The sequence below is a fragment of the Polistes fuscatus genome, unplaced genomic scaffold (assembly GCF_010416935.1).
Source record: "Polistes fuscatus isolate 324 unplaced genomic scaffold, CU_Pfus_HIC Scaffold3, whole genome shotgun sequence".
Lineage (NCBI taxonomy): Eukaryota > Metazoa > Arthropoda > Insecta > Hymenoptera > Vespidae > Polistes > Polistes fuscatus.
In genome coordinates this window covers 5,474,042-5,500,259 of record NW_025113107.1, presented here as the reverse complement: position 1 = coordinate 5,500,259, position 26,218 = coordinate 5,474,042, and the positions used below count along the sequence as shown (strand labels likewise).

The 26,218-nt window shown below is 36.8% G+C and overlaps 1 protein-coding gene across 4 annotated transcripts in view; it reads right to left on the bottom strand.

Annotated features, from left to right (window-relative positions):
* Positions 1-26,218, bottom strand: part of LOC122519725 (homeobox protein dve-1) — a 44,456-nt gene that overhangs the window by 4,055 nt on the left and 14,183 nt on the right. For 3 of the 4 annotated variants that reach the window (XM_043639388.1, XM_043639389.1, XM_043639390.1), the window contains 2 exons: positions 1,884-2,026; positions 1,404-1,706 (listed from right to left, as the gene is read on the bottom strand). In XM_043639388.1, the coding sequence (XP_043495323.1) occupies positions 1,404-1,706; positions 1,884-2,026 (446 nt within the window). Of the gene's footprint in view, positions 1-1,403; positions 1,707-1,883; positions 2,027-11,759; positions 11,804-26,218 lie in introns of those variants that run through there. The other variant, XM_043639391.1, reaches the window with a different exon arrangement.

The following is a 26,218-nucleotide window of genomic DNA, read 5'->3' as shown; positions in this document are numbered from 1 at the left end:
AATGCGATTTACTTTACACGACGGTCCCGAAGGCTTAAGAAAGTGGGTGGAAAATTTGCTCGAAGATGATACGTCTGTTTTTAATTTTGGTAAAAAATAATCTTATATGCACGGGGGCAATAAAGATGTTTAATACAATTCTTTAGGATAAGTGAAATTACGAGCAAAGACGATGTTAGACTATACCGAAAGTCGTCTCTAAGTTTTTGATTGAAAATCAATAAATCTAGACAATACTAAATATAATTTTTCTTCTCGTCGGAAGAATTAATTGGATCAATTTTTCAACATATTCTACTCGAGTAAAAATCAAAATGTCACGTCGAAATTGGAGATACAATCGAACGTCTTTTAGTCAATGAATCTTCGAGTAGGAATCATTGTCAGATTAAACCAAATCTATGAGAGACGAAGGTTCTCCATTCGCCATTAGCCGACGGGCCGAAATACGAGCGGGTAACGTCTGCCAGAGAAAATTGGTAATCATAGACCACCGCGAGCGGCATTAAAGTTCGGGAATGGGAGGGTAGCAGGATCTTCAAAGAGAGTGCACTTAGATAATACCAGTTCGTCAAGTAAGCGAAAGAGAGAGCGAGAGAGAGAGAGAGAGAGAGATAGGGGGTGGTTGAAGGGTGGCTACCCTGTGCCGATATCGAAGGGGCTTTTGATGAAGGCTGCGAATTTGGTTGAGTAAAGGGTAATCCTATCACATGCTATAAGATCTTCTACTGTCGGTAAAGCACGATCGCGAAACGTTCTCCTTTTCCAGTTGACGTATCGTGGATCATCGTTTTCGCTGTTGGAAAAAAGATGGAAAGCTTGAAGGAAAGATAAAAGAAAAAAAAAGAGAAAAAAAAAAGAAAAGAAGACAATTTTCTTTGGCATCGATCTAGCTTCGTCTACTTCTTGCAAGAATTACAACGCTTTTTCTTTCGAGAGATAACTCTTGCAAAGATCCATGTATATTCAATAGCTTGCCAAAGTACTCGTGATCGTTTTTCTTTCGAAAGAAAAAAGGATAGAAGAAAGGTAAAGAAAAGAGGGTCAGGGCCTTTTATAGAGTTGAATTTTCGATTGGCGACACGAAACCGAGAGAACATTTATTTAAGGCGAGGATCAGCCGGGTGCGAGACACCAACGGCGAAGATTACCAGCGTCGTTCTACCAAGGAGGAACAAGAGTACCAAAGAGGAGGACTTCTTAATGAGATTAAAGAGCTACCAAGGCAAACACTCTTCGGGCTAGATTTACATTTTATACATTTTTAAGTGCTCCTTGTGGTGGCTCTTTACAAGTCGACCTTGAGAATCGTTTTGTCTTTCTCTTTCTTCCTCTTTCTCTCTCTCTCTCTTTCTCTCTTTTCCTACAGAATTTATTCAACGAAAGAGATTTAGATTTTTTACCTCGTCCAAAGGACATCCTGCGGAAACGAGAAGAGCGTGGCTATGAAGTAAGAGCAGCCTGAGCAATTTGTTTCTAACTTCGGCTGCGGGACTAGGCGGTGGTGGCCTCGATCTGTAAACCTGAATCTTCAAGGTTGCTACCGAAGTAAGTTCAGCAAGGATATCGCCAACCGTTAAAAGTGGACCTTCCGCTACTTTTTCCATTGGTAGAGGTTTCCAGTTTCTTATCACTATGCTACCTCTTGCGCTGGGTATTAAATCGCTCGAATAACCCAGCCGAACCAATGCCTCTCCCACTAAATCCTGAAACAATAAATATAAAAGTGAATCGTATCGAAGGGGTGAACAAATGCCGAAAAATAAAATATTTTCTCATTTCTCTCTTTTAGATGAATTTAATTATTATTGAACTCTAATAGGGATTTAAGTAATTTTTCTTAAGTCAGTATTTTAAATATTAATTGAACGTTATGAAATTACCTGAAAGGGCATTGCGACTGGAATGATTACATAAGAATCGGTCTCGATCTGAGGTCTTCGCCAATTTTCTCGGGCATTGCTCGCATGACTCTCGACAATGTTATGAATTGTCTCGACGACGCAATGAACTGGCAGATTTTTAGCTGGAACAAAGAACATTGAGAATTCGATTAGAGGTGGAACGAAAAAAGAAAATTAAGACAATGATAGATTTCCTAAAAGAGCCGAAGAAGGAAAAGCCGTCTTGGTAATTCGTCTTGGTTACCCTGACACCGAGGCGTTTCCAACAGTACAATGGGTATCGACTTCGATGTTGGAGAATCATGATATTTGAGATGATTCGCAGAGTTGAAGATCGCCAAGAGCTGTCTAACTCCGATGTTAAGCATATGCAGATCTACTCGTCTAACCCGAGACAATGGAAGCTGGGCGATGGCACAATAGCTACGATCCTTGTGAACCCTGACTTAAGTCTCGGAGTCTCTATCCCACTTTAGATCATAATCCCAGATTTCTCCGAAACCGAGAAAATGGAGATAGAGAAAGAGAGAAAGAGAGAGAAAGAGAGAGAGAGAGACAGAGACAGAGATCTAGAGAAAGAAAGGATGAAAAGGTATAAGAGATAGAAAACAGTGCTTTACCAGGTCCAATTCGCATAATACCGAATCTCTTAAAGTATGCTTTCAATGTTCGTGGATTTTGATTATCTTAAATGCTCGTTAAATGCTAATTTCATTTTCTCGTTTCTCCTTTAGTCGTTCTTTTCTTACTATTAATGAAGAAGAAGCAGCAAGCATCTTTTTCTATCTCTCTCTCTCTCTCTTTACGTGTATACCTACCTGTTTTCGAGTAACTTATTTACAATCGATATTAAACGACTAAGGTCAATAAATAAAGAGCCGAGGAAGCTCGAGACAGGTAGATTGATGGCCAATGGCTCCTCGATGCAAGGTGCTTAGTCGTCAGCGAAGATAACCGAGTAAGGATTTACTACCTGGCGCCACTATATTAGATATTAATGCCTCTAAACTTCCATCTAATATGGTCGGACATCATAGAGAAGGTCTTTCCTCTCTCTCTCTCTCTCTCTTTCCCTCTCATCTACACCCTACATTGCATAAGACAGGTCGTACCTAGAGGGATGCTGTAGGCTGACCGGTGGCCACCTTAATCCAGGGACGTACAGTTTTCATTAAGGTGCCTGGTCCTTGCGTCGTCTTTGTACCGGGATCAGCTGGTTTAAGGTGGGCTTTTACGCCACAGGGTTTAGTCGCGGTAGACCGTATTACGCGGTCTGTTTATTAGCAACGTTTCGTGTCTTACGATTCACCGTGCCACGTAACTTGTCCTGTTAAAGAACGATCTTACTAACTTTATTCTCATAATGGTTGCCTATTTAAGCAAAGATGAGATGTATTTAACCGATGCCACTTCGTTCCTATGATACAATCTAATAACGAGCAGTGAAATCTTGCTTGCTCTAATTGTTCTTCTTATATAATATTTACTTTTTTCTTTCCTGCTCGCTCAGATAAGTTTATTATCTGTTAGTTAACGATCAGCTGGTTGATAATCTTAATTAATGATACAATTTATAAATGAAGGAATAAGGTCGAGTTGTCTAAAAAGTTGTTGCCTTAAAAGACGAATGATCGTGAAAAGGAAAGTCCAAAAGAAGGGGAAGACGGAAAGAAAATGGCAGCAAACTCATCCCGAAATCTTTAATCTCTGCAACGGCAAAGACATTTCTCATTTCTGGTGCAGGTCCTATCTAACTTCCGGTTATCTCCCCGTTCGGCTCGCTAACGGAGAGGAAGGAACTGGCACGTCGGAAGAAGCGTCAAGCAACCTTCTCGTCTTTGACAGTTCATGTTGGATGATAAGATTCATCGGGAGGACCCTCCAAGAAAGAAAGATGAAGAAAAAGAAGGAGAAAAGATCAAGACCAGATCGAGTTTCAAATAGCGATGTTTTTTATTTATTTTGTATTTTTCTGGGCCAATCATTAAGATCGAATTTTTGCTTAGTTTTTTCGACTTTGAAATTTATTCTTCTTACTTGATCCACTTATCTTTCGTACATTTGAGGTATCGCTCGCGTGCAATCATTTATTCTTCTTATATATATATATACATATATATATATCCTTAAATAATTATTATTTCACTTTTTCATTGTGTCTATCATTAATATTCACATTAACAAAATATCAACATTTGTAACATTTAATTTTCTTTCTCTCTCTCTTTTCCCTTTTTTCATCGATTACTCTCGAAACTTTAATTGGAACGAGATAATGAAAAGAACGGGAAAAGAAGATTGGAAAATGCAGAAAATCCCTGTAGAATATCCCTGTAGAATATGGGCATGTTTTTCAAGCGACGAGCATAATGCAAAATTATCCGTGAACGGGCCGCGATCGGTAGGAGAGGTGAACGAAGAGGTGAGGATGTGAGAAGAGAACGCATGGGGAGAAATCATGAAGGGGGGAGAGAGGGAGGAAGGAATGGCAGGAGGAAGGGCGGGATAGGGGGAAGGGGGTTAGGTAAGCGCGCGCATAATTTTGTAATGGAATTAATTAAGGCGATTAAAATTTAATTAAATCTCCACGCACACACGGCGCACTATATTTGCGATTTATTAAATATTCAATTAAAACCGCGAAACGGTCGCATTATTTTCAAACACGCACTTCCGGCTAAGAGCCAGGAAGAGAGAAAGAGGGAGAATTAGAATGAGAAAGAGAGTAACAGCAAAACTAATCGATTCTCCATCGAGACCTTTTGTTTTTCTCTTCTTTTTTTTTCCTTTCCCTTTGTCTTTTATTCGATAAACGTAAAATGGAAGAACGTTGGTGCCGATTCGTCGACAGAACGAGTGGCGCTCTCTTTAAATGCTGCGTTTCTCTCTTACTCTCTCTACGATTTTTTTTCTATTTCTTTTTGACTCTTCTGCTGATAAATTAACGACTCCCTGGTCGCATTCAGCACTCTCGGTGCTTTACGGATGTGAGATAAAAAAGTTGGAACATATTTTTCGACAACCCCGCGGCCGAGTTTGCGGTGGGCCATCCCCAACGATAATGGCTTCTTCTTTTAAATGGGAACGAGTGAACAGTGAAGAGAAAGAGAGAAAGAGAGAGAAAGATGGAGAGTGAGAACGAAGTGGAAGATACTCTCTGGGAATATTTTTCTTTCCGCGTCTTCGTTCTTCAGTTTTCGCATAAGGCAGATTATTTCTTTTGTCGGTTAGATTAGCTCGTAGTCTTTCTAAATCACAAATAAGAAAGAAGGAGGAAACTCGATCGAGAATAACGTTCAATTAAGCGCGATTATCTATTCGACGGATACTAGCAAGTGTTATTTATAGAATTAATATGGCGGTATACTTATATGCTTTGAACTAGCTTATCTCTTAAACGGGCGATACTCTTAGGGATTAGTCCCACTTTCGTGGCTGGCTAAATAAACGGAGATTATTTAAAAGATCGATTTTGAAATGACGAGAGACGTAAAAAGAGTGATGGAAGAAAGATTGCGAAATGTTGGAACACGTGGATCAAATGTATATATAAATATATCGATTCTTTCCTTTATATTTTATATATTATTTTACATTTTTTTTCTCCGCTTATATCTCATTATTTATTATTATTTGTAAATATCTTTTTCTCTATAATATCGCATAAATATTTTGATATGTCATTTATATGAAATGTAATCGATTACATATCAACTTATCATTGTTTTTCTACATTATTTTCTCGCGATTAAATGATTGGAATTTATAATTTGAATGAGTGTTTGTATCTAATTCAATCAATTGGATCATTCGAGCGAGTTCTAGTTTCTATTTTGATTAAATGTAGTTCCCAATTAGAGAAAAGTGTCATGCAGATTGGTTAAAGAGAGAAAAAGTGAGATTAAGAGAAAAAAATAAAGATAGAAAGAGTCGCAGTACGCGTGGGACCTCGATCCTAAGGTTTCTTCTTCGTCTTCGTGACTAGGTAATCTAAGACGATACTGTCTATAATCTCTCGAAATCGAATCAGCCGGTTGGTATAACGAAGCCTCGGTCAAAGACGAAACGTTAACCATACTTTTCGCTTGCTTTTCATCTGATGAAATTTCAATTTTAAGTTTAACTTCATCTATCTCGAACATTGTCATCGCCATAGTCACCGTTACAGTTATAATATTGTAATTTTAAACAAGTATTCTTAGTATTATATGTACACTTTATTAACAATAATTCTAATCCTTTTGTTCGTAAATACACACGAACATGTATATATATATATATACACTCATTAATGAAAAAATAAAGAGATTAATTAAAGCATCAAGTACGAAGAGCATAGAAGAGAAGGAAGGGTGTATGAAGAAGAAGGAAAGTGTGGGTGGTTTCGGTATCTCGAGCTGATCCGGCGGATGTCGGCCTTTACAGATAAGGACCCAACTCTTTCGACGCGTTTATCTGCCTCGTGTTCTCTCTTTCTTTCTTTCTTTCTTTCTTTCTTTTTCAATGATTTCCCCTTTTAATCGTTGACTACATTAAAACGTGGTGATGGTGTTTTTATTTGCTTCCTAACGCGCGCGAGAATTCTCCGTTTCTCTTTTTTTTATTTTCGAAGTTCTAAAATTTGTCTGCTCTTTGATAAGTAAAAATGACTTGGAGAATGGATAGAAGATAACGGAGATGATAATGATACAAATTCATGCACGAATGTAAATATTGTCTGACCTTGTTTCTGTATCAGCACACATTCTCCTATTGTTTTCTCGATCAATAAGCAATATTTTTTTTCGTAAAAAGTTCTGTAAACACGAACGTTATTAGTTTTGTTAAACTTCTTTCGATAAATTCCACTATCAGACGTTTGTTGGATTCGGTGGCAGTTTCATCGAATATGCTACTTAACTTGGAATTAGTTGGCGATAAAAATTAACTGGAACATATGTTTGTAAGAAGAATTATATAGATCATTATTATCTGCTCATAGGCCCATTTTTAAGATTGGACTCATAAATAGTGATACAATTTTTCCATTTACAGACAAAATAACGTAGATATATTACGTAAACTGAGAATGATCTAATATTGCGTAGAAATAAAAAAAAAATGTAGATAAAAAATGTAAAATGTTCTGTTTGAATTGAGTCATATGTCCCGAATGAAAGCTCGATTAACGAAGTGAGATAATCTCCGATGGATTATTAGGTGTCCATTGAATCGTTATCGCCAAAGCCAATAAAATCACATCTAACGATATGCAATAGCGCAAAAAATAATGATAACTATATCTGATTTTATTTTTAATCAATTGTACATGCCCAGAAAAATACATCTTATCCGTTCGCGAATGATATAACCGATTCTATGTTTTCTGATACTTAATCGAAAACGTATTCATTTAAATTTGATCTCGGAATTTTATGACACGCAAAAAATACAATTTGGATTAAGGATTATCGTTCTATTTTCTGATAAAATGGAAACTAGACAAATGTTTAACGCGTTGTAGGATATCTACACTTTTATCATTCTAGCTACTGTAGGCTACATTGAAATCGTATCGACACATTTCACAACGAAATATATTATTTTGATCGCATTGTTAAGCGTGATTGTTAATCGAAATAATAATAGATACATACGCCCGAGATGAGTATTTTCAACGGATGAAATGGTTGGATTTGATTGAAGAGCTCAAGTTAAAGTTTTTGTCGTGTTAGTTGATATCGAACTAAAACACAATTCAGGATTGATTTAGGATGACTCGAGTTTTGCTCGCCGTCCGCGTCGTATTTCGTTCGCGTGCGTCCAATGGTCAGCCATTCGTTCCGTTAAGCTCGCGTGCGATTTAAGCTCCGCCCGGGTAGAGGAGCTAAGCTCGAGCGCGGACGAAAGCACTAGATAAGACGTACCTAATGAGATAACATTACAGCCGGTGTAACTTATAAGATCACCGGCCACGCGACGAAACCTTCTAAATCCGAGTATTAGCCCATTCTTAGCGACATAATCACGCATCGCGGAGAACTAACTTATCTCCCAACTTTTTCAACTTTTATTTTCCTTAGATATCTTCTTATTTTTTCATCATTAAACTTTGTTCGGATGAATACTTTTGTACGTCGTTTGCATTTTATTATGTTTTCCGTGATTTTTTCTTTTCTTGTTTTTTGTTTCTTTTTCATCCAATTGAATTAACCAATATCTACAACACTATTTAATATCCTCCTATTATGCAATTATAAACGAGATTAAAACTTTTCATCGGACAAAATATAATATACACGAGATTATCGGAGAAAATATGTGTCAGCAACAAATTGATTTCTTTTTTTTAAACGTCAAGATTTAATATTATATCTCTTGACTGTATAATATATTATTTATGATTGAAAACTAACATATTCTATTAGCGTAGAAAAAAAAGATAAGAAAAGATTATTTTTCCTATCCATCGAATGTCTTAAAAGCTAAATACTTGGAGATCCTTGGAGATGTATGTACGGTTCTACGATTTGCCTGATTTTTGAGATCGCTAACGATCGTGCCCTCATAAGAACGCGTGCATTCGAGTACATAGGAGAGTAGCAAGGGTGAAAACTTGCCCTAAGACGCTTAGAGAATAAGCTCTTATACAAGGCAGAGAATAAGAGACAAAGAGAGAGATATATATGTATATCATATATATCTATATATATAGTGGAAAAGCAAGGAGAACAACGTACCTTTATCTTTCTCACTCTCTCGTTATTTTATCGAATACATGAACGCGTCAATACATATATATCTAAACACTCACACATTCAGGACAGCTGTTCGATGTAGATATAGATCGTGGAGCGTTCGCGCGTCCCATACGCATCGAAGATTAAAATTACTTTGGTAAACTGCGTTCTTGAAGGTATATAAGGAGGAAAAGGGGTGCGTCTTAAAGATAGAGAGAAGGAGAGGGAGACGTGGGTATAGAGAAGGTAGGAAGAAGAGAGGGGGAACGAACGTCTCGTAAATTTCTTGGCTAAGGAGCTTAATTTGGATTTTCGGTAACGAGTTATTGCGAGCGCGAACTCGTTGTCGGGGGATGATTTAGAGTTGGCAAGAGACGAGAAGGAAGAAGGGCGGCGGGGAGGTGGGAGGTTGATAGGAAGAGGACAGGTAGGTACAAAGTCCATTAGTTCTTCGTCCTCGATTTCTTCGTCGTCGAAGAGATGCCAAGGATTATTCGTTGAACGAGATGCGTTCTTATGTTTCTCAAATCTTGCGTATATTGAAAAAGAAAGACGAAATCCTTTTTTTTCCCGAAGATATCGATGAAGCTTCGAACGGGCGGCGTTGGATGACGTCTTTCTAGATCGGCGGACGCGAAGCAGGATCGTGGCCTGACAACCTGATTTAGGAAAGGCGAAATCCTCCGAAGGAAGAAGAAAGCGAGAGAGAGAGAGAGAGAGAGAAGAGGCTGATCCTTCCGGCGACTGGAGACTCCTGCAGAATGACGTAGTAATGTCAAGGGAGAGCCTTAGCCTTAGCTTAAGCCATAAGGGTTTGCATACAGCCGTGTGTATGCGCGAGCATCCTTAAAACACGGATATACGTGCGCAATACGAACGCTTCTAATCCGTGAGGGCTTCCAACGCAAAACCTGAACCACCCCATCCTCCAGACGCAACCCCAGCCCCAACCCCGAGTTCAAACTCTAGCCTCAACCCCGACCGCTCTTCCTATCGTCCATCCGTCCAAGGAATACGTCGGATTTAGCTATTCCACTTGCTCGGACGGATCTCAAATATTCAGGGAGATCGAAGGCCGACTTGCGTACGGAACTTTGAGTTCAAAGGAGGAGAAGGTCAGCTAAAGGATTATCCTTCAATCTGGAGAGAATTTTATACGATCTTATGGGATATTTTTGAAGAAAAGATTTTCTCAAATCTTTATCGATTATGGCTATAAGTTACGTTAAAAGGTTACAGAAATATCAAATAAATGATACTATTTATAAATGATTGACTTAGATCGATAATAATTTAACTCTATTGTGGCATTTTGGACGAGAAAGGAGAATTACCTAGGAGAAGTGACCGAAGTAAGTAAAGATGAAGGAAGCCACGAACGCGTAGATAGCGTGATGGAAGGGTAAAGGCCAGGGAAGGGTAAAAGGGGAGGGTTAAAGGGCTCCTTAGCGGAGATCTTAAGCAAATCCAGCGTGAAATCGCATCAGAGCATCCCCTTGCCAAAACCACCACTTACTCCTACCATCCTTGGATCGCTCTATCCTTTTCCTCTCTTGTCTTGTCTTGTCCTGTCTTGTCTTGTATTTCTATGTTTCTCTATCTTTCACTTTCTATCATCTCAGAAAACTTCTCCTTTCTACGTCTTATTTGCTCCTGCTTGCCAACTTACCTGAAAGTGCAGGGTAGGACGCTTCGCGATTATGCGATTTAAGAATTGGTTTTAAGTTGTTTTCGATGTATCGAATTTGGGGTGAAAAGCTTTCTAAGATATTATATTTATGAAATAATTTCAAACGCACAGAGACACGACGTTTTGAAAAAGAAATTGAAAATATATAATAAAAACAAGATTGATTGCTATTAATTCTAATTCTCGCAATTGCTTGAAACTATGAACGCGATGTTTCGTGTAAGTATCGAGACAAAGATATATTTCCTTTTTACCTATATACTTTACACCTGGTGCGACCGGAGTCAGTGGTTGCCAGGGCTCCAGTTTTATTCTATTACACATATATATGTATAAACTATACGGCTATTCGCGAGCTCCCATTCGATTATATGCATATGTAAAAGAAGATCGATCAATAACTCATATGAAAATAATTCTTCGTAATCCGCTTGACGTTCATCTCATCGCGATAATTTCTCTTATTAAATTTGAATTTATTTTTCAACTCTAACATGATTTAGATCCACTTTTAAAGAGACGATCGAGAAGTTCGCGCATGTTAGGAGAGTTAAAAGGATATTTCAAATGCGTTTGAGTACACTCCTCCCTTTCTCTTTCACCCTTACTTTCTTTAATATAGAAAAGAGAAGTAGACAAAATATTCGAAGCATGGAATGATTCGCTGTAACTCGCGATTTCCATGAGGTGAAATGGCAAAGAAGATAGGGTAGAGGATTCGTAAGCTTATCTCGATTTTTGGTCGTCACGGTTGCTTGAGGGGGAAGACAAAGAGAGAGAGAGAGAGAGAGAGAGAGAGCTTTTGACGATCTGACAGACGTAAGCCGACAATTACTCAATGCTCGTTTCTCCGTATCTCTCTCGGACTTTCTTCTTTCCTTTCTCCCGCCATCATTTCTTTCTTATTCACCTATCTCTTTTCTATCTCCCTTCGTTCGTTTTTAGACTTTCTCGCTTCTGTTATAATCAAAACGCGTGAGAAAGAAAGAGAGAGAGAGAGAGAAGGAGAAGTATCGAAGGAGGTGGTAGTGGTAGTGGTGGTTCTTGGAAAAATAGAAAGAAAGAGAGAAAAGAGAAGAGACATTAAAAGCGACTGGAAAGAGTGAAATAAAGAGAGAAAGAGATAGAATGAACTCTGGTATCTCGGCCTCGAAATAGAGTACTAGTCGACAAGGGAAAGATAAGGCTCCCCCTCAGCGATGCTCTCTTTCTTCCAGCACGTTATAGGATCTCGTTACTCTAAGCGTCTTCTATTATTACAATGCCATCAAACGAATTCTTTTACACGGATTCTCTCCATCATTACGTACGGATGGTTCGAGAAAACTTTGCGAAATTTGTATGTTTTTTCTTCAAACGTCACGTTATATATTATTTAGATAATCATAATATTTTTGAAAAACATAGCTAGAGAAAAGAATCCATTCGGATTAAGGAGATACTAACTCTTATAAGAAGAGAAGAGCGTCATCGTCGTTGAAGGAAGGCATCGTATCTACATATATTCGAGAGGCACGAACTAGATATTTCTTCCCTTCCTCCCTACTCTCTCTCTCTCTCTCTCTCTTACTCTTTCTCTCTTACTCTCTTACTCTGCGTGAATATATCCAGGTGAATACATAATGTGTAATCCTCGGGGTATGCGGACTCGGCATCTTAGGCTAATCTTGTTAGGAGTACTAAGCCTTCGGCTGACCCTATAGAGCAGACTTTTAATCCCTTAACACGCTACGCGCAGCTCCAAGATTTTGCATAAGAAAGAAATAGGATTGCCGGTGCACGTCGAACGCTAGCAGACGTCTTTCTTTCTTTCTTTCTTTCTTTCTTTCATTCGTTTTATTCTTCCTTTCTTGCTTGCTTGCTTGCTTGCTTGCTTGCTTATTTTCTATCTTACTGTTTTTCTTCCTTTCTTTCTCGAAGAAGTATTTTGTCGTCGTGCTCTCTCATTGATTACACGAGAGAGTAAGAAAGAAATAACGAGCACGTTACTACTTTCGCAGCTTCAAGCTCGTTCAATCGAGACGCGTTGATCGATTCCCGGAGGACGAATTGATCGTTGCTACTAGCCCTATAAATAATGATTAATTATTCTCGAGCGACAACGAGTGGAGAATGTGTCGACGTTAAAGAGAGCTGCTACTTACAACATTTTGATTACTGCGATGGAATGTAATAAATAACAACGTTGACGTCGTTACGACGAACTACGAAAATTTCTTGAAACTCGTTATGCTTTTTCTTCTATTTTTATTATTATTATTATTATTATTATTATTATTGTCTTTTTTTATCTCTCTCTCTCTCTTTTTTATTTTTGGATCTCCAACTTGGGGCATCTTCTTGCATCTGAATGAGAGATTTTGCAACAATGCTTGAAGAGAAAAGTTTTTTTCTTAAATGCAAAAAAGTAAGAAAGTAAAGAATGTTGATTCTTCTTGTTGAAATAGGACAACTGAGTGCAATATCTGGTCAGGAAGGATTAATTCAATTTTTCAAAAGAATACGTCTCTTCAACGAATAACGAAGTCTTAATGAATAAACTCTGAAGAAGATTGTTCTCGGAGAAAGGAGAGAACAAAGTCTCTTGGAAAAGCAATGAATATCTTCGCGTACCTTAAAACGAGCCCTTATTTTTGACTATGTATGATGCGAACACAGAGCTACGTGTGTATGCTCGTTTTAATACTGTTCCAGCGAAGAGAAGCAAGCAATTACGCGACAATGTCTTATCGTGTAATTAAATGAAAATAAAATTAGAAAAGTAGAAAAAGAAATGTTCCTGTTTTTACTAAGACCGACGACTCTCATTGGACGTACCATATTCGACTTGAAATAATACTTTAATAAATTGTATTAACCATATTTTTATCAACGACCGAATATGAATTAATTATGATTAGAAACTGATTCAATTTATTGTTAGAAAATAGTTGACTGACCAAGATATACGAATAAAAGCGAAAATTTTCTTGCCTCGGCATTACTTATTAAAACTCTGATTATCATTGATTCGTGTCGAATTGATTTTCTATCAATAAAGAGAAAGGTAGATAAAGAAGGACAAAAGGGAGCAATGATAGAGATACAAGAAATGAGATCAAAAAAAGAATCTCGTTGTTTAATGTTCCCAGTTTGCTAATTAAAAGAAAAAAAAGAAAAAAGGATTTCTTTCCTCGTTACCGAATCTAGATTAAAACGAGATTGAAATAAATTTAACAAAACGTTTAGTACGTGTAGAATCATTCAGGAATATGTTTAATCTTTTTCGTATTACACGTAAATGTATATATCTATTCACATACTGTATATATATATATAACAATTGGAATTTATTTGACAAAAGGGAGACAATATTTAATTAACGAACGTTCCTTATGATTCTTCTGATCCTTTGCACTTTTGCTGATTTCCATGGTGATGAGAATTATTGCATCCCTACGTTGATGAGAAAATATTCGCTAATGTAAGCCGATTATTTTTCTTTTATTATTATATTTTTATACATTTATTTATTTATTTAATTTTATAAATATATATATAGCGTGACTAGGTAAAAATGGGGAGGATTGGAAGTATGATAAGATAAGCTACTAATTATTATTATTATTTATTTAACAAAAAAATAAAAGGAAACATATTTTCAACCGAGAGAGAGATCGATATATTATATATTTAAGAAAGAAATAAAAAAAAAAAAAAAAACAAAAAAAAATATCCAAAATATAGATATCAATCCACACTAAATATAAGGGAGATATATCGAATTATTTTATGCGTCAACGGCCATAGCGCGGTGATAGCACTAATTCTCGCTCGATCATTTAAGTCAAGCAGCGCTGAGTATGATTAGTACTTGGGATGGGTTGACACCCGCTTGAGGAAAAAAAAAAAAAGAAGAAGAGAAAACAGACGACTTTCATGCCGTAAATTTGAAATCGCTTCGCCGCGCATCGTAAATACCGACAAACTTCGCGGTATCGAATTTTTACCATGTCGCTCGTAAAAATTTCACTCTCATCACATTTTCTCAAACGCGCCAAAAGAAGTATAACTTGAAAAAATGGAAGAAAAAAAAAGAAAAGAAAGAAAAGGATAGAAAATTTGTCGATATAACCGAAATGCAACCCTTAGCGACGCGTCACCTGTTTGCGCTCGCGCGCTCTCTCACGCTTGAAAGAAGAGAAAGATAAATCGAAAGCAGGATGCAGAAGAGGCGTGGATTTTCGCCGAGGTCGACGTAGCGGTGATACGCACACAGACTCTCTTATACGCTCGATGACGTAGTGTACAATGTTTGCGAGAGAGAGAGAGAGAGATAAAGAGAGATAGATAGATAGGTATGCTGGTGTCGAGCGAGAGGATGAAAGAGACAGAGAGAGAGCAAGGCTATAGGGGTTTTCAGGGGATCGGCGTATACCTACACGCATCATAATACACGTCAGAGCTAATGCCACTCACACATAGCTACTACCTTCAAGGATTATCCTTCGGGGATATTTTTGATCATGCAATAATCCCTAATACGATTTACACGGCTCGTGCTTGCAGGGACGTACGCACTATTTGCTGGCGACCATTGCGATTCACTTTGTGCATCCTACTAGATCATATTAGTCGTACGATCTTCTATTCCTCCTTCTCTTTCTACACCGTTATTCGTCGATTCAACATTTAATGATTTATCTAAAACGATCGACGAACGAGAAAGGACTCGACGACCCTGCTTAATTATCCGAAGACGATTTAAAACTAACCTAACGATTATCGAACAGCTTCGAGAACGCAACGTTGACTCCGCCGTAACAATTAAAGTGATCTTAATTAAAGAGAGAAAGGTGAATAGTATCGATCGCGTCCTACTTTAAATAAGAAATAGACCGGGATTAATTCTGGATTATTTCGATCAATAGTTCAAAACGCAAATCCAAAGTTGAATGAGAATTACAAGAAATTTAAATTTAACTTTAATGTAACTTTAATGAAGCAAACATCGAATTGAAAACAAAGTCCAATCTTCTCGAGAAAAGAACAATCAAAAATACTGAAACTGATGGTGAGAATGAAATTCATTACCGTAGAAAGAATACATATAAGAATGGAAAGAATATGCAACAAACAAACGAAGTTAAATAAGAATCGAATCACGAGTATGACGTTAGCGAAGATAATTAAATAATTAATTCATTATTATTGCTCTTGTGTGTGAAGGGGGAAAATAAAAAAAAAACAAAAAAAAAAGAAAAAGAAACATAAAAAAATGAAAGATAAAGAGGAAGAGACAAGGATGGAAGAAAAATAGGATAATAGGAGAGAGGAATGCAAAGAAAGAGAGAAAGAGAAGATGACGCACCCGTAAGTCCGGGTAATAATAAAAATTTAGCGATTGGATTAAATCGAGTAGCATAACCGTTCGCTTGATTTCAGGAGTAAGAAAAAAAAAAAAAGAAAAAAGATGGAGAGAAATAAAGAGAATGGTTAAACGAGGAACGCTCGTCGACGGACGAGCATCGGATAAAGATAAGCGCGTATGGACCCTTCGTCTTTCTCTGAACTTTCTCTCTCTCTCTCTCTTTCTCTCTCTCTTTCTCTCTTTCTCTCCTTCTGTTACTCTTTCACTCAAACCCTGATCTCTTCTTCGGCTTCTTTCTTTCTTTCTCTCCTCGGCAGCTGAAGATTAAGCCAACAGCCGTGGGCGCTGACCCATGAAGATAACCACCGACGACGATGACGACGGTAACGTATTCCTAAAGCCAGCCTGATCGGTGCATCGTGTTTACGTATGCACGCAACACACACACACACACACTCTCTCTCATCTATACGCTTTTCTCATTTCTTAGCCTAGGACATTTTTTGTTATCAACCCCCTATAGCGGACACGGTAGCGTTATTACACGACACTTCTTCGTCTATCCGTTCCTCAGTTCGATCAATCGTTTGCTTTCAGATTTCAAGCTCGGTCCGTAAGTTCGTTGCACTTTGATCCAAGATCGAACGGGAGTCAGAAGGCGGATAACGAAAGTGAAAAATGTGTATCTCAAATAGATGATGCAAAGCCAAGGGCAGTGATCTCGGTCTTAGTCCGTCTTCATTCCTTATGAAAAAGCAAGGATAACGTGCAGCTTGACTATATCTTTCATTCTCTTTTTCTGTATCTCTGTCATGCATTCATTTAGAAGTACCCATTGATCCTTGTTAAATGTTGTTAAGATTTAGTCGACTTGCGTATTCGATTTTAGGTCGTTTTAGTAACGACAAGAGGAGCAATAGTAACAGTAACAATAACAACAACAGATTTAAGAGTAGAGGAAGAAAAGGACGATAACGTTCGGCATCGTTGCGCGACGGGCTGAGAGAACAGCGAAAGTGTGAAATTCTACTTGCGCTTGGCGAGTCGGTCTGACCTCGTTTTGAAACTACTGCCAGAGATAAGCTTGCAAGATCGTTATCTCGCATGGTCTAGCTTCCTTCTCTTTATCATGGACATCCACCAGTGTCTTCTCTTCCTTTATTTCATTTCGCTCGATAAAAACAACGCGTATATTATCCCGGCTTATCGAATATGGGAGGGGAAAAAAAAGGTAGATAAAAAAAAGAAGGAAAATTATAAAACGAAATAATGTCCCGGCTTTGGAAAAATATAACGAAAAGCAGAGCCAAGAGAGAACGACAAAAAAACACGACGAACGAATGAAAGGCATGTGCATGTGCGTGCGCTCGAGTATAGTGTTACGGAAGTGCGCTTTTAATCCTCCAGCTAAAAATCAATAGCGCGCCCCTTTGCCGGCTAAAACCTCCCCCGGGATAAGCCCACGCTCTGCTATCGTAGTTAAATAAATCCCGGATCAAAGGATGAGTCCTAACTCTTCTCTCTCTCTCTCTTTCTCTTTCTCTCTCTCTTTCTCTTCCTCTCTCTCTCTCTCACCCCTATCCTCTTTTTCGCTCTTTTACTCTATTCGTCTCCCTTTTCCATGCACGCATCTTTCTCCGTTCGGCTCTTCGCATTACCGACTGACCCGTCCCCATCCTAACCCCTCACTCCCATCTAGGATTACTCCCAAGATCATAAATTATGAATCTTAACCAGGTCGATCCGGAGGGAAATTATTTACCTTCCGTTTCCTTCCTTTTCTTCCCTTCTTCCCAATAATTTCATTGTATTGTATTTTACATTCTACACAGTGACATCTACTCTTTTTCCGATCTCATTATATATTTTTTCAATACATTTTTTTATTATTTATATTATCTTATATTTTGTATATAATGTATTTTATTATTTTGTTGATTTAATAACTTTTGTATATATTCAGTAAGAGTTAAAAATTGATTCATTATCTAATTCGGTATATATAAGTGAAATAAATTTGACTGGTATAAAATATGTATCAAGAAAAAGTATTTGCAAAATTCGTTTCGAGCTGGGGCATCGTCTTATTTGAATTTTATTTACTTTGCTAATTTTAAAATTCTTTATTTTAATGTTTTATTATACTTTATTTACAATTCATGGTCTTGTTCTTATTTCCTTCTTCCCGTTCTTTATTATTTCATCAGATTCATTCATTTATTCTTAACCTGTAATCTTTTGTAATTCTTGACTGCATTTATTCCGGTGCACCGGCCCTTTTCCCATACCGGTTTCAGGTCATAAAAATAAATTTTATTTCCTATCTTTTTCTTTCGATCCTTTTCCCCCACCATCACGTCCAACACTACCACCATCACCACCAGCATTACCACCACCATCGCAAAAGAACGATAGCTAAGCAGGAAGATAGAGATTTGCGAGGGATCCCTATTCGATGGAATTAAGATCCCGTTCCGGTTTTTTTGTTGTTGCGCCTTTCTCTCTGTTCTTTCCTCCTTATTCTTTTGTTATTTTGCTTCTTCGAAATGGTTCTTGCGTGCCATGAATTGGTGGCGCGCGCACGCTCACGACTTTCTATCAAACTTTCGTAGCGCGTTGCGAGCTTTAATCTCGGATTATTTTTAAACTCTTTTAGAATCGAGGATTATAATTTTAAGTAAAGTCGATTTCTTCCTCTTCTTCTTCTTTCTTTACTTCTTTACGACAATCTACTGCTCTAAATCCGCGTTTTTTTTTTTCTTCAAATTTTTCAAATTTTTCGATGCTTTGAGATCGTTGAAAAATCTTTGGTTTTTTACAAATATTTCTTAGATTACTTTTAATGACATTCCATTGTCTTATTTCGTACAAGCTTGGAAATAATTATGTTACTTTGATTTTCATAATAGATTAAATGTCATAATTAAAATCTATCAAGATAATAGATGTTAATGAAGATTGAGATTTTTGAAGATTGTTCATAATTATGACAAGTTAAAAAACATTATAAAGTTGGAGTAAAAGTTATTTATACATTATTCATTCACATGAACCAGATCCTTGTTAATCCCATAAACTACTTAATATCCTTATTCTCGTATAAGTTTTTCGAGATTCTCGAGAGGAATACAAATATTTGAAATAAAAAATATCAAAGATACTTATATTCGCGAATTTAAAGCCGAGAAATAAAAAAAGGACAAGCAACTCCAATTAGGAGAAAATGCAGATATTCTCGAGAGAGTCGATCGAGCACGCAAGGATAAGCGAATCCTTAGATCAGCAGGAAAGCATGAAAGGAGCCAAAAGCATTCGGTTCCTTCCAGGATCGTTTTGCCATCTCACCGATATTTCCGTTGAATTCGAAGGGCTTTCGGTAACAGGACCTTATGGGGTAAGGATGATCAGGCGTGCGTACCCTGCAGAAAGGACGATGCTTGAAGAGAACACAGTTTGATCCTTGATTTAGAACGGAGTTTAGGGGGTTTGTTACCAGGAGCTTATGAATCTTTACGGTGTCCGTTCTTTCTCCACAATTACATTCTTCGATAACTCCTGGAGAAAGAGAAAGAGGGAGAAAGAAAGAGAGAATCCTGTATCCTTGTAAAATTTCATTCAATTATCAAAGTTATATTCTTTGAAAATTTTTAATTATTTATAATCTTCAATATATATGTATAACTTTTATTTTTATAGGAAATACATACAAACAAATCTTGAAATATTATAAAATCATGTAATTAATTTCATGCGTTATGGCATCGTTAACAACTTCGAGATTGGACTTATTCGATTACTCTCGCCGATCCTTTCATTTACGATTCTTTCTTAATCGTGTGAAATTGAAGATAGTAGGGTAGTAAATGAGAAGGAAGAGCATTCTCAATGTACAAAATTGTACTCATCCATCCATCTAGTTCACACGGATTTATCCAGATTTGATAGGATTTTTCCTATCAGGACTACATAAATGAGTTTCTCTTGGATTTCCCAGGATTCCTGGAATCTTCACCTCAGTGTCAACAAGCAGTATGTTGGACGTAAGCGAGAAAGAAGAAGAATTTTCACGGATCCTTCGATATCCTGGTATCCTGGTAACCCGAAGACCGTATATCCCCAACTAAATCGCCGATGGCTAGACAAAACACGGATCTAGATTATTCGTCCTCGAGTTAATGCTTGGTTACCATCATCCTTGTCATCATCCTTGTCCTCGTCGTCGTCCTCGTCGTTGCTCAAAAGCAAGCTCGTACATTTCGCGTATCCTGCAAGTCCAGAAGCGTGTCGTTCCTGTTTCACTATCTTCGTCCTTTTCGTTAGGGAATCCGATGGGATCCCACGGGAATGCGGATAAGGCTACCGTGTGACCTCTCCGTCCCAGGAGAGCAGAAAGTTTCAAGAGTCACGTGTCGAGGAACCACTAGGAGGATTCTAAACGAACCTTGTCGTCATTCTTATGTACATAATCAAAGGTCCTTAACACTTTGCAAAGAATACTTTGTGCGAACTTGGTTTTTTCGTTGAAGAAAAGAAACTAGTCCGGAACTCGCTCATTTTCCTGTCTAATTGTTTAAGAATAGCTACAAAAAATTATTGATGCTATTAGCCAAGTGTCTATTAAGCCAATCAAAAGGCTCCCGTAGAGCACATCAATTACTATATGAATATTATTATGCATTGGTTCGATCTATTACGTCGCAAGAATAGGTATTATTAGTTATGCGAGAGAGTGAGAGAGAGAGAGAGAGAGAGAGAGAGAGAGAGAGTATAGCCGCGCACAAGACTCATTCATTTATCAGTGAGTGCGATTCGATTAATCAAATAGTTGTGGATTATCTGATTGAAGCCATTGTCCATCGAACAAAGGTGTCAGTGATGATCTAATAGACCAATCGCTGTAGAATGGATAATAGAATTAATTAAATTTGTAATATCCTTCAATGTGTTCATACGTATCATACGTTCATACATATTTCTCTCTCTCTCTCTCTCTCTTATTCAAAGAGTAATAGACAAGCTATAAGTGTTAATTTTGATGAACAGGTCACTTTTTGACCCACATCGTTATATTTTGTAATTATATTATATTTACAGTATATCAAAATAGAATGTTTAGAAGTAAATTAGAATTTCATAAACGTGATGCAAATAACCAATGAAATTTTAGTACAAAAAAGGATCTAAAAGTAATTATCGCAGAAAGTTGCATAAGCAAGTCAAAAAGAAAATCAACAGTTTTTAATTAAAATGCACAAAGGTCGAAACTATGATTAATAGAGAAATTATGAGATACTAATTAAATGAAAAAATAATGGAAAAATAAGGGAATAGTGATTTTTTAAAATGTTTGACACACATTAGAAGAAGAGGATCGTTCTTTGACGACGGTAGACGAGAATTGTTTACTCAGTAATTAGGAGAATATCTTGTTAGGTTGGTAAGCAAACGCTATCATTGACGTTGTTGATTCGATTTCTCCTTAAACCAAAGTCAAATAGTCAGTACGGCCAATGAACGTTTGCAGGTTAACCCTTATGCCCTTGTTAATGATCAGGGTTGCATTTTTGGAGTTGGAGGTATGATATTGTCCGAGGTTTTCATAAGAGCCGAAGAGTAGCGCGTTCTACTTCTAGTTATCACTTTCGAGGGATTCGACAAATGTATTCATCTTATTTTTCTTCTTCTTTCTCTCTTCTTTCCTTCTTTATTTTTCTTTTACTTTTATTTCATGTATTTTGATCTTATTCGTCGTTTTGTTCGACGTTCCATGAAATACAATAAATATGCACGACCATTTGACTCATCCTTGCTTTCTCTTTATAAAAATTTCTGACAAGGATACCTACAATGGTATCAGGAGAACATGTTAGCGTTTAGGTAAGGACCGCCCTTGCTATAAACACAAAGAAATGGATTTGATCCTCCCATTTTGTTTCTCAAATAGTTACTTGTCTATTTTTTATCATTGTAGGCATGTGAGTATTCTGTTTTGTCAATTATTAACATTATTATCTTTAAACGTGTCATGTTTTCGTAATACTCTCTCGGGGACTAATTATTTTTGAAGAAATATATAAATTTATTTGTACTCGTTTCCGCGAAGTTTAAATTTATGTTTATTTAAAACGGTTGTATTTATGTAAGTACGTAAACAGGTGTCCTGCTGCATAAAATATTAAAACGATTATCTCAAAATGGGTCATATTTTACGTAACATTTAGATTGATTATTTTAGAAGAAATTTATAAATCGATTTCTATTTGGTTTCGAGGTAATCCTTAGTTTAAAGTCTAATAATGTTTCGTAAGTTTCTACTCATTGAATAGTATAGAAGAAAAAGAAGAAGAAATACAAGGGAAAAAAAGATGTTCTTGCAACCTCGAAGCTGTCTCCACTGTAATCCTGGATCAAGCAATCTTCAAAGATTACGTAACCCTGACGTTTTGTTTGGCGATGGCGCTCCGAGGATTAGTGAGTCTAAGTCCTAAATGGCTGGATTATATAATCGAGGAGATTAACTAGTCCGGAAGTAGGTGGAAAGATGGGAACATGATAATTAATTTGATACGAACGTCCGAAAGCCGATAACGCTCGGATGATTATTTTAAAGAGCATCGATCGACTACATCGTCATTCTTGTATTTTAATCGATCATCAAACTTATTCGTGATCGATAAGGGGAATAATTTCCTCGATGATAATGCAATAAACAATAGATATGAACGAGTATTTTCAAATTGCGAGTCTACGAAAAAAAAACAGGAATTTTATTTAGCTTTTCATAACGATTGAATTTGATATGAACGAGTATTTTCAAATTGCGATTATACGAAACAAAACAGAAATTTTATTTAGCTTTTCAAAACGATTGAATTTAAAATCAATGCATCTATGGATACAGTCAATCTGCAATAAATGCATTTAATATACGATGCAATAGAAATTATTCTGAACAAATTGGAGGCTTTTCAAATTTACGGCTGTATGCCAAAGATAAGCTGGATGGATCGTGTTATTATTAATAGAAAATTTTATACATTTGAAAACATATAATATTTTATAATTAGTAATGAAGGGAGAAAACCAAACTTTTACTTGTCAATTTAATTGCCACTAGATCATTACAAGAAAAAACAATAATTTTCTAACAGAGATTATCTAATAAGAAAAATTATGAAACAATATAATTCTAATTAGGTGATAAATGAAATAAAGTTCTTTATACAGATTGTATTGGAACATCCTCTTTATCTCCTAACCGTTCTATCCTGACTCCTCCCATCCTTTTGACAAGGGAAGTGCAGTTATGGGAATTTTTTTACCGCCTCCATGCGTAAACAACTAGCAGGGAAGCATATGCATCGAACAGGATTCCTGGTGGGGTCGAGGTTGGTGTCCTTCGGGAGACGAATAAGGAAGGTTTGGTTGGGAAGGGCAAGCTGGTGGGAGAAGAGGACAGCAAACAAGAAAGGGTGCGTACGGGTATAGCAAGTGCGTAAGGATAACCATTCATCCTGTGATCCTACTTTCCTGATCACCGGGGTCCTACAAAAGCCCTTATTTGGGTCACGGGACATTTCGAAGGTCCGCGAAGTGGATGGCAAGTAACCTCCAAGTGCATACCATTCATCCTCTTACTATTTCTTGTTATCCTATTCGTAAAGATAAGCCACCAGGTATCGAACAAAGGACCGCATTTGCATATTTTTAGTTCTAGAAAAATATTTCTTCTCATCCTCGCGGCATATCATAGTCCATCTATTACTAACATACAACGCACTCAAGTCCAACGGTATTAGGACAGGAGAGCTTTGTTGCTTCTTCTAAAGGATCTCCTCGAATAGCTTTCGTGAAGGATATACACTCCTGGTAATGGGATGCTCTTGTAGGCCTACAAATTGCTGGACATCGATCCAGCACCGTAACCATGCGACCAACTCGTTAAGGGTACGTGCTTTATTAAGGTTATCTATATGGCTTATTATGAAAAAGATCGTGAAAAGTGAGGAGGGTGTGAAAAAAAGGGAGAGAGCGAGAAAAATAGAAAAAGAGAGAAAGAGAATTATTCCCAAGCAATTGTGCGATCGAGTTGGGTATTTGTTTTAACGAGAAAATGAGAGGTACCCATGCGAAAATGTTCTGATTATCGTTGAAACTTTAGATAATCGAATGAGTTTAATAAAATAATCATAAGTACATTATTTTTATTTTTATTGTTTTCAATATATATTTCTATAGAGATATTTTGATCGATAGATCCGTGTCCATGATTTCGATTTTACAACGAAACGCTACTATTATAATATTGACGCGATTAAACCGATTGTAATGTGATTAACGGGTAATCCTGTGTAGCGAGCTGGCGAAGAAATTAATACGCCGAAAAGTAATGTAATTTATAAAATAATTTTCACGTAATGCGTACCTACGTAAGTACACACACATATATATATATATATGCATGTATGTTTTTGTATATGTATGTATATGTGTATATATATATACAATAAATATATATGGGCATTCTATTATCGTTATCGCCGTCATTATACGCGTCCGTTTATCGATTTTATTTTAAAGCTCTTATAGAATCGCGAGGCATCGCAACGATAAACTCTCTACATTTAAATGAGGAGAACTTGTAAGCCGGATAAAAATTATTAAAATATGTATTATGGAATCGGTCTCGGCCCTATGTATTACCTCAAAATTAATTTTCAAAATGGACTACTATTTCCTCGCGCCCGAGAACTCGTATTCTCTTCGATATATAAAATTCAATTGCCGTAGAAATTAAATAATCGTTTGGTCGTAAGCAAAATCGGAGATTCTTTTAAATCGGCCGAGCGAGAAAAGGATCAAAGAAATTTTCGCTCATTTCAAATTCACGTTGACGCGATGAAAAATATTTTCATTACTTTTTATATACGTACTTCAGTTTAAATTTAAATTAATAATTATGAAAATTACATGATTGAATATTTAACAAATATTTCAAAACGAAAAGTTTCACATTTGGATTCTAAATAGAATCTAATAGTTACATTTTAATTAAACCTTATAACTGACCATAATTGATTATGCCACGTAGACATATTTATCTTACATATATTTTATTTTATTAATAAAACCACACGCGTGCAGATTGCGAGCATAAAGGATGTCCTATAGAGAAGGAAATTTGGCAAGGTAAAAAAGGGTAGCGTATGACCCTTGATAATCAGGAACGCAGGACATGATTTAAAGGACGCGCGGGAAGAGTTTTGATATAGGACGAAGAGAAAATCGGGAAGTCGGGAAATCCAAGAGGATCAGGCCTTTATATCCTGCCTGTTGTTGCTACCTTCACAAGGATTCTACTTTCATAGTTTCTGAGATCCTGATTTACTCGTCCGTTCCTTATCCCGGTCCCCTTGCTGAAAGGATAACGCGACGATATATCCATGAGATCTCTCACATATACTTCAGACACTGCTGTCGTTTCGAGCGTCCTTGAACGTTTCTTTCTCTCTCTCTCTCTCTATCTTTCTCTGTCTGATGTACGCAGCCACTACCACTCAGTTAACGCAACAGGCTACAATGGGACTACCTCGACCATAGCAGAAAGGACCTTCACGTGTCTTCCTCTTCCTCGTATTCTCCCCTCGGTCTTCTGTTATCCTGACACTCGAAATTCGCAACGATATTCTCATGGGAAGCTATTCGCAGCTTTGGACAATTGTTATACTCTTGACTATACTATATGTTCTATCAAGTACCAATACTTTTTATACAAGAATTTCTGAAATACTAATTAATAGATTAATTATTGACTATATATAAAAAAATATCCTTTAATACTTTTTTAAAAATATATCTCCGATAAATCACTAGTTTTCCAATAAACATTCGTGACTTCTGATACTTGAGAAATTTTGTAATAATAGAAAATCTAATAAAATAGCCATGATATTTTTGGAATTTTTAATACAATTTAATGGAAATAACATTTTGTTCGATCTAACAATTGATAAGTTTAATATTCGTTTCAGGGTTCAAAGCTTTTTCTACGAATCCTTTGTGTTCTGCAAAGCTCCAGACTTTTCATATCGGCAAGTTTAAAAATATTTTTTCTTTGCTTTGCTTATTATTTCTTAAAAAGTCGTGAAAGTTTTTTATAAGCGTTAGCGAGAACATTTAGAATCGGTTAATCCGAAGTCTTACTATCCGGCGATTTATCGTCAGGTATGGTCGGCTTGCTCTTCGACTCTCTAATCCCAGGATTCCTTTCGGGCGAAGGCCTGGTAGGATTATAGAAATCTGGGATCGTATAATCCAGAATTAAGATCGCTCACATACGCAACCTCGCCTTTTCTTCTTTTTCCTTCTTTCTGTTCTCTCTGCCGAAAATGATTTTTTTTATGTACCCTTTTTTACAAGCTAAATCATTCATCGCTAGATCATTCTTTCTTATTTTTCCGCCATTCTGGATGTACAAATCACGTGTTTCATTACCATGTTAACAAATTGTTGTCCTAGTGAAAATAAAACGAAACACTTTATCAGCAATTAGTTT